Below are 16932 nucleotides of genomic sequence, written 5' to 3' on the forward strand. Positions count from 1 at the left end.
CTTCCTTACATTGAATCTGTAGCAGAAAGCCTACTCCTTAATTTCCAGCTAAGTGAGAAAAGAAACACACTCTATTCCTCATTGGATAATACAATATTATAAAAATGAATACTATTTTCAAGACATAGCACTTTGATCAAGTATAGAAAGCATTTTGTTAGAGGATAAAACCATTAGGAAGTCAATTGAAAGAAAGACTTGTGGAAAGCTAGATGCTTAAAAAGGGAAACACGGCAACATTCAGCTGTATTGTTTTAAATAGTACAGTATCCTAAAAACATCTTGGGGTGTGTGTGTGTGTGTGTGTGTGTGTGTGTGTGTGTTGGGTGTGGGGGTGATAAGACTTGTATGGAAAAGAGGAAGGGGAGGGGAAGATGGTCCCCACCTGAGCCCAAGCTGAGACTGTCACTAGGATTCAGCTGTGATCAGCCATAACTAGTGAGTGCAAAGGTGGTCCAGCCAAAGCTTGGCTGTACGATGGGAGGCTAAGTCTGAGCACAGGACTGTTAATTTCCCTCTGACTCACCCCTAGGATATCTCTCCAAAGCATAGAGAGAATTACCAACAAGCTGAGCTGTAGCATCAAAACCCTGATGCTCTGTTACCTCTCAAAGAGAGCTTAACAAAGAGGGAGAAAAGAGCCTCTTAGCCTGATTGGGCATATGGTTGGGAGTTGAAGAGCACATGAAGAAAGATTCTTTTGGACAAAATTCAACTTCCCAAACTACAAGAAGACCCAAACATGTAAAATGGCTGAGGAAAAAACACCCCCCTTGCAACTCTGCTTCTAATACTAAACAGATTTTTCTTTTAAAATTCAAACCATGTACCCTGTACATAGGTGGGGGGTGGAGAGTGGGAGAGGTGGTCAGGGAGAACACCAGATGCCTAAGATTTTCCTATTAGTTTTGCCACTATATAGGTGTACACACCTGGGAAACTCTTTTGACCACTGCACCCTCAGATTCCTTACCTGTATATTGAGGGGTTTGGTCCCTTTCTGTTCAAAATTCCATGCTTCTATATGAAAGGGGAATTTTTAAAAAATTTAATTATAAAGGCAAAAACTTTCCTAGATTAAAAAGGATATCTGGAAGCTAACCTAAGGTCCCTGAATAGTCTATAATCCCCCTGAAATTGTGTGAAAAAAGTTTGGTGGCTGTATGTATACACATAAACATTTTTCTAGGAAGAGAGACAGTATTTTCATTGACCCTCAAAGGAAAATTAGGTACCCAAAAGTTTGGGAACCTCTGATTGAGAGAGTAAATGGTGTTTTTAGTTTTTGCTTTATCTAGTTGTGAGCAGATCAGCAGCAAGCTTTACACGGTTCTAAAGTCTGTCCCACAAAGCCTTCTTGAGTGTCTCATTTATCTTCATGAGCTGTGTGTTTGTAATTTTTCACGAGCAGAAAGCCTGTTCAAAATCGAGTCCTTTTCATTAAAGATTTAAAATTCTGGGGATTTCAAGATTTATTCTGATATTAGTGGCTAAAGGAGAGCCCATTTACTACACCAGAAAATTTCAGACATATAGCATCTTAAATATTTGCCCACTGATGTTGAATTATTTTACTATTTCTTTTTCTCTTGAGGTAACTGACGTGAAACAAAAGGCTGGCTCCTCCTTCCAACCTGCTTTTCTTTTTCTTCTGATCTTTGAGTCTGCTGTGAAAGGATGATGAATTAACTGTGGTTCTATTTGAAGTAGTAATTTTCATTTTTATAACGATTTTGATCCTCAAGATAAATTAAATAGAAGATATTGATATAATATTCTTAAAAGAATTAGTTGAAAAGTAGAGAGAAGAGGAAAATGACATTAGGGAACCTGAGGAACTGAAAGAGGAAAGATGCAGCCAGGAAGAAATGAGAACCAAAGGGAAAATCTACATGATTAGATGCTGAAATAGTATCAAATCCCTAAGCAGAGAAACAAGAAAAAAGGAGGGTTAAAAACAAAAACAAAAGCAAAACAAAACCCCCCAGGAAACAATCATAGCAACTAGGGAATACTGAATTTTTTAATACATTCAATGAAAACGACAAAAACCATCATAACGGAGCTTTTCAGTAACATCTTTTGCCTGATAATCTCAAGGCGCTATATGGCTTCTCGTTTAATTAAGGCAAGGACAGAGGCGATCAGAGAACATCACAGAAAGAGGGATGCTGCCAGTGATTAACAGATAAATGCAAAAAGCTCAGGGGAACAATCTTTTGTGGTAAAGAAGTGCCAATCGGCGAGAAATGTTGATTTTTTTGCTGAGGCAATATCAAAGAGGTGTAAAGTAAAAAGAAGAAAATTAGGTTTAAGCACTTAAAACAAATGATTTTAGGTATTCTCAGATGCTTTTTAACCGACGACAGTCTGACCAGAACTATTCTTACTGACTCCTAAGTCCCAATGGAGAGGAAAGCAACATTCAGTGCTTCTGTTCGACTCTAGGCTCCCTTCCTGGAGTCCTATAGCTTCACGTCAAGGGCTCCAGACTCTCCGTTAACCCCGGAGGCGCCGAGGGAGAGATATATCCTCAAACGAACCCGATCCCCAGATGACCCTGGCTGGGTCCTTGTGTTCACGGAGCATCCTCCAGTGACTCTTCTTTCGAGTAACAGCTCCTCTCTGCGCCTCCACAAATCCCATTCAAGAAAAAACCGGGGATTTCGGCTAAAACGCACACCGCCCCGCCCCTCCCTGGCTACAGGAGGCCGCCTCCCGGGCGGCCCAGGCGGCTCCCAGCGGCACAGGGCAGGAGGGGCGCGCGTCCCCGGCGCCCGCGCGCGCCCGTTGCCATGGGAACGCACAGGGCTACGCCGCCCTAGGGGGAGACGGGAGGAGGCGCGGCGGCAGATCCTGTGGGAGACGCTATCGCAAGATGGCGTCTGCGAGGCCGCGGGATGCAGAGTGAGCGCGCCCCGCCGGGGGCTCTGCGAGACTGCTCCTCTCCCCGCCGCCGCCGCTGCCGCCGCCGCCGCCGCCGCCGCCGCCGCCGCCACTGCGGCGCCGCCTCTCCTCCTGCCATTGCGCCGCGGCCAAGCTTCCCCGCCTCGCAGGTATGGGCGCCCGCGCGCGCTCCGCGTAGTGCACAGATGGCAGCGACAAGTGCCGGCTCGCCGAGGGCTAGCGGGTCCCCCCTTGTCCGGATGCGCCTGACAATAACGCGTAAATAACTTTTTCTTGCAGCGGTGCCCTGCCTCCCGGCCTGCAGCCTCCTCGCGCGCCAGCACCCCCACCACGCCCCTCCGACTACCCGCTCCCTCCGAGGTGTGAGCGCATCGGGCCGATGCGGTGATCTTCGGCCGGCCTGGGAGGAGCGCGTGGACCGGCGGGCGGCGGCGAGCAGTTGCCAAGCGCCTTTACAATGGCCCTGACCCTGTTTGGTAAGTGCAGCCCTTTGGCCGCGCCGCCGCAGGTGGGCTGCGCCGCGGGGCTCGAGGGCGGGGGCCGGGGCGCCTGGGGAGGGGACGCCGCAGGCAGTGTCGGGCGCGGGCCGGGGCCGCGGACTTGGGCCGCTCGGGGCGCCGGGCTCGCTCACTCGCGCCTCTCCCATTGTTTCCTCTCCAGGCAGGGCCGATGGGCGTGTGCTCCCCTTGCCAATTCTGGGCAGGGAGGCTCTGAGGTCCTGGGTGTTTTGTAAACGGAGGATTCTCTAAGATGCCAACTTGGGAGCGAAGTTAGCTGGTTGTTTCCAAACCTATGTTTCTCAAGTCTGTAAATAAAGGTCCTGGAAAGTTTATTCATTTTGAACAAGATGTCTGTGCATCCCAGCCTCCCTGGAATTGTCAAATGCCTGTGTTGATTCCTGTTGGATTTTGGGGGAATTTTTTGGACTCGGTATATTCCTTTGGAAACAAGAATGAGTGGTGAATTTATTTTAATATTTGCTAAAATTGAAAATGTTGCTCTAACAAATAGAGTAGACAGAAGAAAGTTGGTACTGAAGATAAGTAGTCTCAGGTGAATATCTTTGAGTATTTTACGGAAGTGTTATTTCTGTGGTGTAATTACTGTAACATTATTTCAGTGGTTAAGACTTAAAGGTTTTTTTGTTTTGTTTTGTTTTTCCCCAGAGTCTGTAATGACAATGGGTTGGAAAGAAGGACTGAAAAAATACTTTATTTTCTTTTACAGAAACAAACTGTGGTACTTACGTACTTTGCTTTAAGAAAACTCAGTATGTGAAAATTTAGATGATCAAAGTATTCAGTTTTTCAAAGGAGAAAAGTCCAATGATATGTACCTGATAGCTACAAGGACAGTCTTAGTGAGTTACTCACAATATCAAGTTTCCAGTTACATTTTAATAATGTCATTTGATCAAGCACTTTACAGGCATCACATACCACAATGCTTTTTGATGTAAATACTTCAGAGTGAATTAATCTGCTGAAATTAAAGAATTACTTTTAGTTAACAATCTTATTTTTCAAATTAAATTTAGACCCAGAGAGGTTATTTCCCAAGGTCACATGGCCCTTTTGTGGCAAAACTGAGCCTAGGACATAGTCTGTCAATCTTCAGTCTGGGACTATGCTTACTTGGCCCAAATACCCACAGTACTAGAAATGACATTTCTTATTTGGTGGTTCTCCATGAGTGTTTTAAAAATGTTTCTTCTTTCTCTGAAAGAAATAAAAAATCTCTTGTTTTTCAATACCTTGTATCAAATATGCATTGCTTAGTAGAAGCATTTCCTTAAGTGTGGACTTTTTTGGTATAGAAGTTAAAAATGATGGCTTTACTCGTAGTTGATATTTTCTTTTGAAGAAGCATTTATCTTACATTGTTGTAGCTAATACATAGTAGTAAAATCTACTGCAGTAAATTCTCTTTAAAACTGTTTTTGACTTTCCTTTCTAAAGAGAGTCTGCATTTTCAAGGTTTGTTTTCAAAGATAAGATTTACGAATCAACGACTTTTAAAAGACTGACATTCTCGATGAATAAAACAGATAAATTGGGGAGACATGGAGTATGTGATGAGGCTCTTTTAAATGGATTCCTAAATTATTAAATCTTTAACTACTGAGGTAGAGGTGAGGAATGGAAGAGCATGGAATTTGACCTCTAGAAGAAGGTATAAGAAACCACTCCCACCCCTCAGGATGAATAAAATATCTTTAAAATTTTAAAGTCATCTTGTGGGAATATAGAATTTAGTTTGCAAAATCCAATTTGCAATTTTTAAGAACATTCCTCTGTTGTAAAGCAAAGTATATCTGTGTGCAGAGGCTATTTTCTCAGTAATGATAGAGCAGCAGTTGATCTCAAGAGTGTGGCTGCACACCACTCATCAGTCATCTGAGATGTCGGTTAAAAATGTAGATTCCTTTGCCCAGAGACCTACGGAATCTGCATTTTTATTATTTTTATTTATTTTAACATCTTTATTGGAATATAATTGCTTTACAATGGTGTATTAGTTTCTACTGTATAACAAAGTGAATCAGCTATACATATACATATATCCCCATATCTCTTCCCTCTTGTGTCTCCCTCCCTCCCTCCCTCACTGTCCCACCCCTCTAGGTGGTCACAAGGCACTGAGCTGATCTCCCTGTGCTATGCAGCTATGTATATATGTCCATGCCACTCTCTCACTTCGTCCCAGCTTACCCTTCCCCCTCCCCATGTCCTCAAGTCCATTCTGTACGTCTGCATCTTTATTCCTGTCCTGCCCCTAGGTTCTTCATAACTTTTTTTTTTTAGATTCCATATATATGTGTTAGCATATGGTATTTGTTTTTCTCTGACTTCACTCTGTATGACAGACACTAGGTCCATCCACCTCCCTACAAATAATTCAATTTCGTTTCTTTTTATGGCTGAGTAATATTCCATTGTATATATGTGCCACATCTTTATCCATTCATCTGTCGATGGACACTTAGGTTGCTTCCATGTCCTGGCTATTGTAAATAGAGCAGCAATGAACATCTCTGTGTCATTCCAATTTTAGTATATGTGCTGCTGAAGTGAGCACGAATCTGCATTTTTAGAGGAAGGGGATTTTAAAGGAACTCCTCTGTGATTCTAAGGCCCATTCAAGTTTAAGGACTATTATATTAATGATAAATACTAGATTTGCTCAAACTTGCTCAGTTCAAAATAGCTTTTTGAATATGTTAAGAGCAGTCCCCAAGGGTTAGAAGAAATAGATTTTGTTTTAGATATTACTATTTAACTAATTGGTCTTAGTCAGAAGTACCTCATATCCCTTCTTAATAACCAACCTAGAACCGAGGAACAATGAAATAAAGTTCTAAGAGGTGGTGAAGAGAAGGTAGGAACAAGAAACTAGACAGGTGTGACTTTTCAGCCATCAAGGTCAGAGCTCCATAGAGTTTCTACCTAAGCCTCCCCAAAGTAACTACTGCCAGAGCTGAGGAAAAAGCATCCTGTCGGGTCATCCCTTGGCAGGAGTTTCTGTCATTTATAGCTAAACAGAGCTCTGGTTTATAGCCCAGCCAACTGATGAGATTGGGAACTCAGTTGCACTTCAGCTAGGCTAGCTAAACCTGAATAACTCTCTTCTCCACCTGGGTAGAATTGGCTCTGCCATTGCCCCTGCTCTCTGCCTTTTTTTCTTCTTACCATTTATTTACTGTCATCACTGCCATAGATCACTTCTAATATTTAGGATTACACTGTAATTTCTTACATTCTTTCCTCACACTTTTATACTGCCATGGAAACCTTTCATTATGCTGCTCTTTTTGGCATCTTTCGCTATCCTGACACACCTGCCATGGGCATCTTGGCAGAGATCCTTTGGAACAGTTAAATGGGAATGGAGTATTCTTTGTGGTATAGTTAGGAAATGTTCTGATTTCCATTACTGTCCTGGCATTAAAATGTATTTTTAAAAAGACAGCTGTATATTTTCAGTATGATTTATTTGACAAAAAGCTAATTTTATAGGAAACTCCCACTTGAATACACTCTCTGCTGAAATTTTAATTTTTCAGACATTGCTCATCAACGAATATGAGAGGGAGTTACCTAAGCAGCAGGGTGCTCCGATGGTGAGAGCCCAGCTACTTTTTTTTTAGAATGTTTCATCTTTTCAGCTGTCATTAAAATCACCATCCTTATTTAAGTACTTGTGCATATTCCTTCTTTAACTGGTGTCAAAAAGTTAACATCTCAGCTTAAATTTTTTTTCTTTTAATGTTTGCAGACTTGGTACTATGTAAGAGAGATAAAAGAATTATAGTTGTTATATCTCTGATAGTCACCATCTGTGTACAGTGTAAGAGGAATGTTGGTTATGCAGTCTTTTGAGGCACATCTGCCCCTGCAAATAACCATCCTACAAGCATTCTAATCTTTGAAGATAGAAGATAGTGATATGTGTAATTACAAATATTTGACACAGTTGTCAAGAAGAGTTTCAGTTTCTTTTAGATCAGTATTTTTCAACCTTTCTTTAAAATCACCCTCTGTAAGAAGCCTTTTAGAATTTTTTCTTAATTGTTCTCTCCATGAGACTCTGTTTATGGACTGTATGTTTGTCTGCTTTATGCATAAAAAGAGTAAAGTTTTTTGACTCCCAGAAGCTAAGTTTTGCTCCCTTGAGGGCAATCTTACCCCCATTGAGAATACATGTTTTAGACTAATCTAAAGCAATCATAAGATAATTAGTTAGGCAGAAAAATACTGTTTGGTTGTGCTTTATATGTCATATAATAACAGTTCTGAAGGAATGACTTAAGGACAGTAAGCTATATGTTTTTCACCAGATTGATTTAACTTAAGTATTAACAGTTTGGTCCATCTTTTTTTTTTTTTTTTTTTTTTGTGGTACGCGGACCTCTCACTGTTGTGGCCTCTCCCGTTGCCGAGCACAGGCTCCGGACGCACAGGCTCAGTGGCCATGGCCCACGGGCCCAGCCGCTCCGTGGCATGTGGGATCTTCCCGGACCCGGGCACGAACCCGTGTCCCCTGCATCGGCAGGCGGACTCTCAACCACTGCGCCACCACGGAAGCCCAGTTTGGTTCATCTTGAGAGCAGCCGTGACACAGAGTTCCTTGCTGGGGCTGGGGTTTGTGTGCAGCTTTTCTCAAAAGTCCCTCTAGTAATGATAATATCCTTTGATATGGGTAATTGATGTTTTCTCACTCTTATAAAGTATCAGTAACAGCACCCTTAAAGAACTTTTTGTCTGCAATATATAATCTAAAAGAAGTCAGTGAACTTGCTTTGCAAACCCGATGAAAGACAAATTCTCGAGTCTGGCCTTACCAACCAATTACCGGTCATAAGTCATTCTTACATGGAAAATGATTCCCATAAACTTGGATTTTTTTATTTATTAATATCCTACTGTACTTAAAAAACAGTAGGAGAAACTAAGAAAGCAGAATGATGTAACCATATTTTATACTGAAAACTGATATTAAAAAAATCATGTCTGTCAAAATAAAGTTACAAATATACATTCCTAATTTAGCTCCTTATATTTAAAAAGCAGGATGAGTACTTTGTGAACATACTAAAACCACTGCTTTGTGTACTCTGAAAGGTTGAATTTTATGGTATGTGATTTCATCTCAATATAAGATTGTATTAATAAAATGATGGGGGAGGGTAGGAAATCAGGTTGAATAGAAGGAAAATTTACTTCACTTAAACTGTAAAAACAGAAAATACTATTTTTATTTATTTTTAATTTGTTGCTATTGTTGTTGAGTAACAGCTAATTTGTTCAGGATATAAGCTGATCACTTTTGTTCCAGCATCTTCTTTTGCACAGAATCTTGCACACATTAGGCAGTCAAAAGATACTTGCCAAATTGAATTAATGTTTCTCTTGTAACTTTCTATATTATATTCAAAACCATAAAATAATGTCTGACGCCAAACCGTTAGATTAAAAGAGCCAGACACCGTGGATTGCAAATAGAAAAAGCTTCATTCAGAAAATACTATTTTTAAAAGAGTGGTTTTACATACAGGAGCTTTAGAACTCTCCATGTTTTTAGAAAGTTTTTTTTTTTTTTAATTCCCCAAGGAACAAATAACAAACTTAAAAATTAATACGTTAAGATACCCCTACCTGTTTTGAACGGTTGTTTTAAATTTAGAAAAGCAAGCACTTCTTGGAAAGACTTATTGACAGACAATGGAGTAGTTTGGGGAAGAAGGGAAGATGAGTCAGGCCAGGCCTGCGGCCAGCAGCTTGGTGGCGTGGGACCACCTCATTGTGTTTCATCCAGCTGTGCTGAAAGTGGTTCCTTTCCCTTTCCACTCGGACATTTTACCTTTGTATTTCATTGGACCTTGTATATTTCACGGTGTAAAGCAAGCAGAAAAAGGATGTTGTCCAAGAAACATGATCTCCACTGGAATAGATTTTTATGACCACAAACTTGACATTTCAGAAACGGAATGTGTCCTGTTTAAACTGCTAATCTTTCCTGATTTTCCCATTTCTGCGATTAACACGTAGCTTCAGCCTTTATTCTTTCTGTCATATACTTTTTATACAGAATGTTTTTCAGCTCCTTAATGGCTGTGAGATTACTTTGTCAGAGATGATTTTAGGATTTGAAGTAGCTTGTAATAGGTGGGACAGACAACAGGTATGTGGGTAGATGTGCATTTGAGGGTTATGTAAACATCTGCCTGACTGAAATATTTCCCCTGCAGGCCTTTTATGGCGAATGAATTTTACACCATTATATTAAAATTAAAGCATGATTCTTTTAGCGTATTACCTGTAAAGAATAACATGCTAAATATAGATACTTATCTTCATATAGCATGGAAGAATGATTTTAATTTATGGACTGAAGATCTTAAAGTAGTAAGACAAACAAGTGATTTGACCGAGGGAGCTACACTGTAAGAGAAAAGAAAGTGGTGGAAGTGTTTGTTTGGAGGGTGGGGCACTACTAAGAGGGACGTGTGTTGTAGGTGGCGGTGTAATAAGCAAAGCAGTATAAAAGCTCAGGACATCTGGGGTGAGGGTGAAGGAGGGGATGATGCAGTGGGAGAAGGAAGCAGAAACAAGAAGCCTACTCTTTCATAATTTTCCTAAGGAGTAGCTGTGTAGCCTGGGGTGTGTTTTCCTATTTAGTGATTCGTTTACTCATCTGTTTGATGAATCGAGGGCCTAATATGTGCGAGGTATATATTAGTTCCTGTCCTCAAGGAACTTACATATGCAGTGGATGGTGACAGAGAAAAATGTATCATGTGCCAGGGGGCTAATGCTGCGAACAAAAATGAAGCAGGGTGAAGAGGATGGGGCTAGCTATGCAGCAGAGTGGTCAGGGAAGGCCTCACAGCAAAGGTGGATTTTGAGCAGAGACTAGAAGGAAGTGAGAGAAAGAGTCCTGTGAAAATGGGGAATCACCTCGTGGAACAGGCTTTAAGGCAGGGATGTGCTCAACAGTTTTGAGAAACAGGAAGAAGGGCAGCGTGGCTGGAGCAGAGTGAGCTGGGGAAGTGCTAGGAGGTGAAGGCAAAGAGACACCTGGGGGAGGAGGAGTGTTGGGGTCACAGATTATGTAGGGCCCTGACCGTAAAGCATGGTAAGGACTTCAGATTTTACTCTGAGTGAGATGGGAAGCTCGTGGAGGATACTTCCATAGCATGAAGTGCAGAGGAAAGGGCTTAGATTTTGGAGTAAGAGAGCTACGTTTAGTCCTTTCTCTGCCAAGTGTCAGCTCTAAATCCTAGTCTCATTTTCCTTATATGTAAACAGGGGCTATTAATTCCCTTAACATGGTGGTTGAAGATACATAGTAGCTAATATTGTTACTAATATTATTATGATAACTATTAGCAAAGATCCAAGATACCAACAGAGTTTCTCTGTTTTTTTCACAAGTCTGTTGACCCACTTGAAAAAGTGGTTCTGCAATATTTCTGTTTGTATGTGTGGCTAAATATATGTCACATGCCACTGTAGACTTTGAGAATGCTCTGGTAGAGATCTGGTTCAGGGAGGTACAGGGAAGAGCAGAGAGATTTCTGATAGTGCTGGGCACTTGGTACTTTCTAGTGCACTCTGAAAATGTAAAAAATACACTGGCCAAGGCTTACTTCTCTCTTGGGAGGTAATCCAGAATATAGTCAGATCTAGCCCCAGCCCCCATGACACTTAAAGTATATCAAGGACTGTGAGCTCAATGGCTGGCACGTAGTAGGTGCTCAATCCAAGTTTATTGAGTGAATAAGTGAATGAGCGAAGAATAAACGTGTGACAGTGGACTGTCACTCTATACACTTATCCTGTGAACAACCTTGAATCAGTTTAAACACTTATCTTTTTTCTTCCTTTATTATTTTGGGTTATTCTTGCTTATTGTATTAGCGTCCATAATTGGAAATTCAAACCTGCCTCTTAGAAATTTATGAGTCTAACAATTCACTTCCCTACCTGAAATCTTCCAGCGAGTCCCCATCACCATTAAGATTAAGTCCAAATTCCCTAGTTTGCATATAAGGCTGTCAAGATAGGACTGCTGCTGGGAGTTCCCTGGTGGCCTAGTGATTAGGATTCCGGGCTTTCACTGCGGTGGCCTGCGTTCAATCCCAACCACAAGCCACTCAGTGAGGCCACAAAAAAGGGTAGGACTGCTGCTTACCTACTTATTTGGCCTCATATCTTATCCCCTCCTCAGAGGCTGTGCTTCAGGCATGCTGAAGGACTTGAAGTTTCCAGAAGGGACTGTACCCAACATGGCTTTGGCATCATTGCTCAAGCCCTTCTTTGCCCCACTCCCCTCTACACATCTCGCAAAACTCAGCTTGAATAGTCATCTCTTCTATGTGGTCTTTGTGAGTTAGTTACACCTTTTCTGCATCCATAGTGCTGTATATATGTCTTTGCCCTGCCACTTTTCATGTGGTGATATAATGGTTAGTTTATATTGTCCTATCTTCCCCATTAGGTGAAGTTCTTTAATGGGAAAGCTATGGATTTCTTTCTGTCCTTAACAACTGCCACTGTGATGCAGCCACTCAATAGCTAAACAATGAAGGTTTCAATGAATGTATGATGTTACAGTAGTCTACTGTATTCCTTAAATTTGGAAGTTAATTTTAAGGCCCAAATCCATATGATACACACTCTCTATTTATCATAATTCTTTTGTTCATTTCTTCATTTTTAAAAAAATTTGGTAAATGTGCCATCATACCATCCCTTGGTTCCATACTCTAATATGGAACCCCCAACTGGAAGCTCGCAAAGGCTTGAATAAAATGGAAATCTCTCTGGGAGCAGATTCTTTGAGGTTTAAATATAGTATTACTAAGCATCCGCAGATGTTTCTAAATTATTTGGTGTAATTAGATAACAAATCCCGCTTCATTAAACTATTGTTCCTTTTCATTTCAATAGTACAAAGGAATTGCACATAAATTAGCTTGGTTTGTTTGTGCTTTACCCTCACAGTAGCGAACGTAATCAAATTGAATAGGAATTCAGTATGAAAATGGCTAACTTAACCTTTTAGAGGTCAGAAAATAAAAACAATATAATCCTTCTCTCATAATAATAAATTTGTGTGCTACATGAGCATTCCTATTAGTTTTCGTATATTCATTAGAAGAGCAGATAAAAGCAACTGTTTCAGCATTCATATTTTTAAGTGGAAAGAAAAGGAAAATTTTACTTATTACTTATTAACACCTCTCATTGTCCCAGAAAGAATTTGAGGTGGTTTCCAAAAAGATACAATGCAAGAGGATTAAAAACAGTAAGTGTGGGAATTCGTTTTTCTCTGTCTTGTATCATTAGTTCCTTCCTCTCCCCTGAATCCTGGATCATTTCCCTCTGATTACAGCCATGCTTTCCTATTCTGTATGAGGGCGTTAGAACCCTCTCATGCCATCCTGAGTTATTAGTGGCCCGCTTCTTACCAGAGGTTTGTTGTAATGGCATTCTGTATACACCCCCCCCCACTCTCTCTTCTCAGCCACCATATTTTATCATTATTGGTTATGAGACATTTGTGAATGTCATTAATCCCTAGTGAAAAAAAGACAACTGTGAAAGGAGAAACTTTTCTGACGTTTGTTGAAATAAGGAAGACTTTCTTCAAGACTATTGCAATAGGTGTCAAGACTATCACAATAGGAGAGAGAGATCAGGCTTAACTCCAAATATAAGAACAAGTGGGGATTTATAGTCAAGGAGCAGATTGGTGGGGGGGTGATCAGTGGATGGAAAATTACTAAGAGGAGACAAGGATAGGGGGAGTTCTTGTTAAACTGACCTAACAGGATTCTTGCTGAGGGCAGGCCAGGTGGTCAAATATCAAGGGCCGGGGGTGAGGGATTTTTTAAAAATTAATTAATTAATTTATTTATGGCTGTGTTGGGGCTTCGTTACTGTGCATGGGCTTTCTCTAGTCTAGCCCTCTCTTTGTGTTGAGTGGAGGCTACTTTGCGTTGCGGTGCGAGGTACTCTCATTATGGTGGCTTCTGTAGTTGTGGAACATGGGCTCTAGAGTGCAGGCTCAGTAGTTGTGGTGCATGGGCTTAGTTGCTCCGTGGCATGTGGGATTTTCCCGGACCAGGGCTCAAACCTGTGTCCCCTCCATTGGCAGGCAGATTCTTAACCACTGCGCCACCAGGGAAGTCCCGGGGGGGGGGGGGGGGTTGAGGAATTTGATTAGGTATCAGGAGGGATCAGGTATCAAGGGTGTGGGATTCTTTCTAAAGTGACTTAGAATTGCTAAAACTGGGCAGTGCAGGCCTGGCAAGGCCAGGGGTCAAGGTTGAGCCCTTTAGAAATGGGATTAGAGGAGCCTAACTAAAGTTTGGTCAAGAAGAGCCTCCATTCTGCTTCTGTTTGGAAGTGCTTTATCAATTCATAGCCAGTAAACAGTGGCTTCTCCATTGTTGTCATGTTTGATCTTTTTGCACTATTTGCTATTTTTGATTGCCTCTTTCTTCTTGAAACTTTTCTCTCGTCTTTCAGACATTGTATTCTCTAGCTATTCTTTTCTTCCCTTTCACTGTTCCTCAGTTCTCTCTTGTTTGCTCCCCTGTTACTGCTTTTCAGGAATGGACCTTCCTTTCTCACTTGGGAATATATAGACTTCAGCAGTGAGTACTGTGTGGGTGATTCCCAAGTCTCCATCTCCAGCTCTGCCCTTCCGTACCCTCCAAATCGCTATCAGGATTTCCTGCGGACATTTCTGACTCCACACATTCCCAGCCCCAAATCCTTAGCTTTTGTCCTTCTGTCCTCCCTCCCCTTGCCTCTAGTACCCAATCAGCTGCTAACTCTTGCAGCTTGATCTCTGCAATAGCTTCCGTTCTGTTCCTTTCTCTATTTCCAGCTCTTGCTCTGCCTTTCGTTTTAGTACCGCAATCCATACCCTCCGCCTCCTGCCACCCATTCAGAAGGAATCTCTTCATCTTCTGAATTCTTTATCATTTTATCCATGAATCTCCTGTGACATTTGTCAATGTGTTCCTTTCACAGTAGTAATGTATCTTTATCATATGTTTTCTAGGCTGATGGTTCCTATAAGGGAAGAGTCATTCTCATTTCTGTACTCCTTACCATGCTTGGCACAGTGCTTCACATATAGCAGGTGCTCAAAAAATATTTAAGTGAATAAAAGAGTTATTAAACCACAGTACTTCCATAGTTGAACAGTTTCCAGGGTAGAAATATAAAGCATTCTCTAATTTTTTCTATAACTTTATAATACTTTAAACAAGTTAACAATAGTAAGCATATCTCAGAATCTCTCATATATTGTTTTTGTTGTCTGATGATCTTATTTTCAGTCTTTAAAGGAAGAAATGCATATATTCCTGCAGTATTGATACATGTCAAGGGCAGATATGTCATTTACTTTGTGATTGGTTGCTTTTGTTAGCTTGACTTTTTCCAAAAGTTTCTGGTGAAATTCTGGTTGAATTTATACTGCTTTTTATTCTGTAAAAATCCTCTTAATCCTGGAGAAGGGGCACTAAACAGTAGATACTACACACACAGGGCTTGTTAATTTAGGTTGTTTTGCTGGTTCCTTTAATGTTGCATTGTGTCCAATATTCACCTGAAAACAGAATACTCTCCCTCCTTGTGGAGAGGCCGTGCTAAAAGTAAGAGAAATGATGGGTTCTCCTGATTTCATAAATGTTCTCTGCTCTTTTAGACTTTCTCAGGCCATTAGCAAGGAGATGGTGAAGAGCCCTACCTTGTTCAAGCTCCCTTTCAGGACTCGGTGGGTTAGCCAAGTTCACAGGACATTTGTATATTAGTCCGCTATTTGGAAACTGGCTTATTAAGTGTTTCTAAAGTTGCTGAATAGAAGTCACTAAGCAGTGGACCAAAAAGCTAATGCTAGTGATTGTTTTTCAGAATGTGCTGAAACCCAAAAAGAAAGATGAAGTCTGTGGTTTATAGGACATTTCATGTATTGACAGTAATACTTCATTTAATTGTGAAAAATTTTTTTATGAAAATGATTTTGCCACTCCTATAAGTTGCTTTTGGTGAGCCTACCTATTGAAGTCTTTGGATGACATTTGTTAATATTCTCAGATTTAGATGTTATAAAAATGCTCATTATATATGTGTGCAAAATATGTAGTTAAAGATGAGAGCCATAAAAGCAAAGTTCGTGTGCTTTTTCTTCATCATAACGTTGAAAAGTGAACCAGAGACTTTTAAGTTATATTTTTTGAATGAGAAATGATTCTCAACTTGTCAGTTCACTCTTTTAGTTGAACTTAAAAGGATAAATTATTTCTAAAGAACAAGAAAAAAGAACAAAATGGATTAATCATACAGTAATAAAAAGAAAGGAGGAAACAGACGTTGCTCTACAGTAGGGAGACTTGCAGAATACGTCGAGGCCTGTCATCCTGAATTTTCCAGACAGATGGCTCTGCAGTTCTCTGGAGAGACAAGAGCCTCTTTCTTGGGCCGCCCCTGCCCCACCTGCTGTTCTGCGTCTCTCCAGACAGAGGAGCTCTTGCTCTCTCTTTTTTCTCAGTCTTTCACACAACCTGGGGAAGGATGGGAGGGAAGGAGCAGTGATTGCACACGCAGATTCCTTGTTTCTCTGGGGTGAGACCTCATTCAGCTCCAGGTGCCTTTTGATTTCACTCCTCTAATCAAAAAAACTTTTCTCATTTTATCTTGTTTTTCAGTTATCATAATTGACCTTAGGGAAAACAGAGGCGTTTGAAAACTTAAAAATGATACTTTGAAGTAATTTTCACTTAATCAAAAGTTAATAAAAGTCTCTACAGAAAATATCCAACGTTTCAGGTCCTGTAATAAGCCATTTTCCGTTACCAGGAGAAGAAGGAGCATTAACATATGCTACGTTTATTAATGTTAGATAATTTGCAAAAGATCTGTCCCAAGTAGTCTTTTTCATTAGTAAGCTTACATTTAAAATAAATGGGCACTTTTTTTTTTTTAACCAGGGAATGAGAGAGATCTTACAATGTAAACTACAACTCTTTGATGAAATAAATTTTTAAAAATTTTATTTTATATTGAAGTATAGTTAGTTGATTAACAATGCTGTGTTAGTTCCAGGTATACAGCAGAGTGATTCACTTATACATATACATGTATCTATTCTTTTTCAAATTCTTTTCCCATTTAGGTTCTTACAGAATACTGAGCAGAGGGATAGATTGGGAGTTTGGGATTGACATGTACACACTGCTATATTTCAAATAGGTAACCGCAAGGACCTACTGTATGGCACAGGGAACTCTGCTCAAAATGGGCACTTTTAATATGTTGCTTATTATGTATTTTCAGCCGCCATAATTAGATGGCAAGGTACAATTTTTATTTATTTTAGAATTTAAACAGAAGGCTTATGGAAATATAATTAAGCTCCATTTAATTAGTAATCCCTAGATTGAGAGATCAAGAATTTATAATATCTAAATTTTTTTTATTGAGAAAATGCAGCCACTTTTAATAA

At 40.4% G+C, this 16932-nt stretch overlaps 1 protein-coding gene across 1 annotated transcript in view; it reads left to right on the forward strand.

Annotated features, from left to right (window-relative positions):
* The first annotated feature begins 3024 nt into the window (after positions 1-3024).
* The window catches only part of CHN1 (chimerin 1), a 175969-nt gene continuing 162061 nt past the window's right edge, over positions 3025-16932 (forward strand). Inside the window, exons 1-2 of the mRNA XM_029225827.1 lie at positions 3025-3056; positions 3187-3383. Of these exons, the coding sequence (XP_029081660.1) occupies positions 3365-3383 (19 nt within the window). The 5' untranslated portion in view covers positions 3025-3056; positions 3187-3364. The remainder of the gene's footprint in view (positions 3057-3186; positions 3384-16932) is intronic.

The sequence above is a fragment of the Monodon monoceros genome, unplaced genomic scaffold (assembly GCF_005190385.1).
Source record: "Monodon monoceros isolate NGI ecotype Baffin Bay Population unplaced genomic scaffold, NGI_Narwhal_1 Super_Scaffold_16, whole genome shotgun sequence".
Lineage (NCBI taxonomy): Eukaryota > Metazoa > Chordata > Mammalia > Artiodactyla > Monodontidae > Monodon > Monodon monoceros.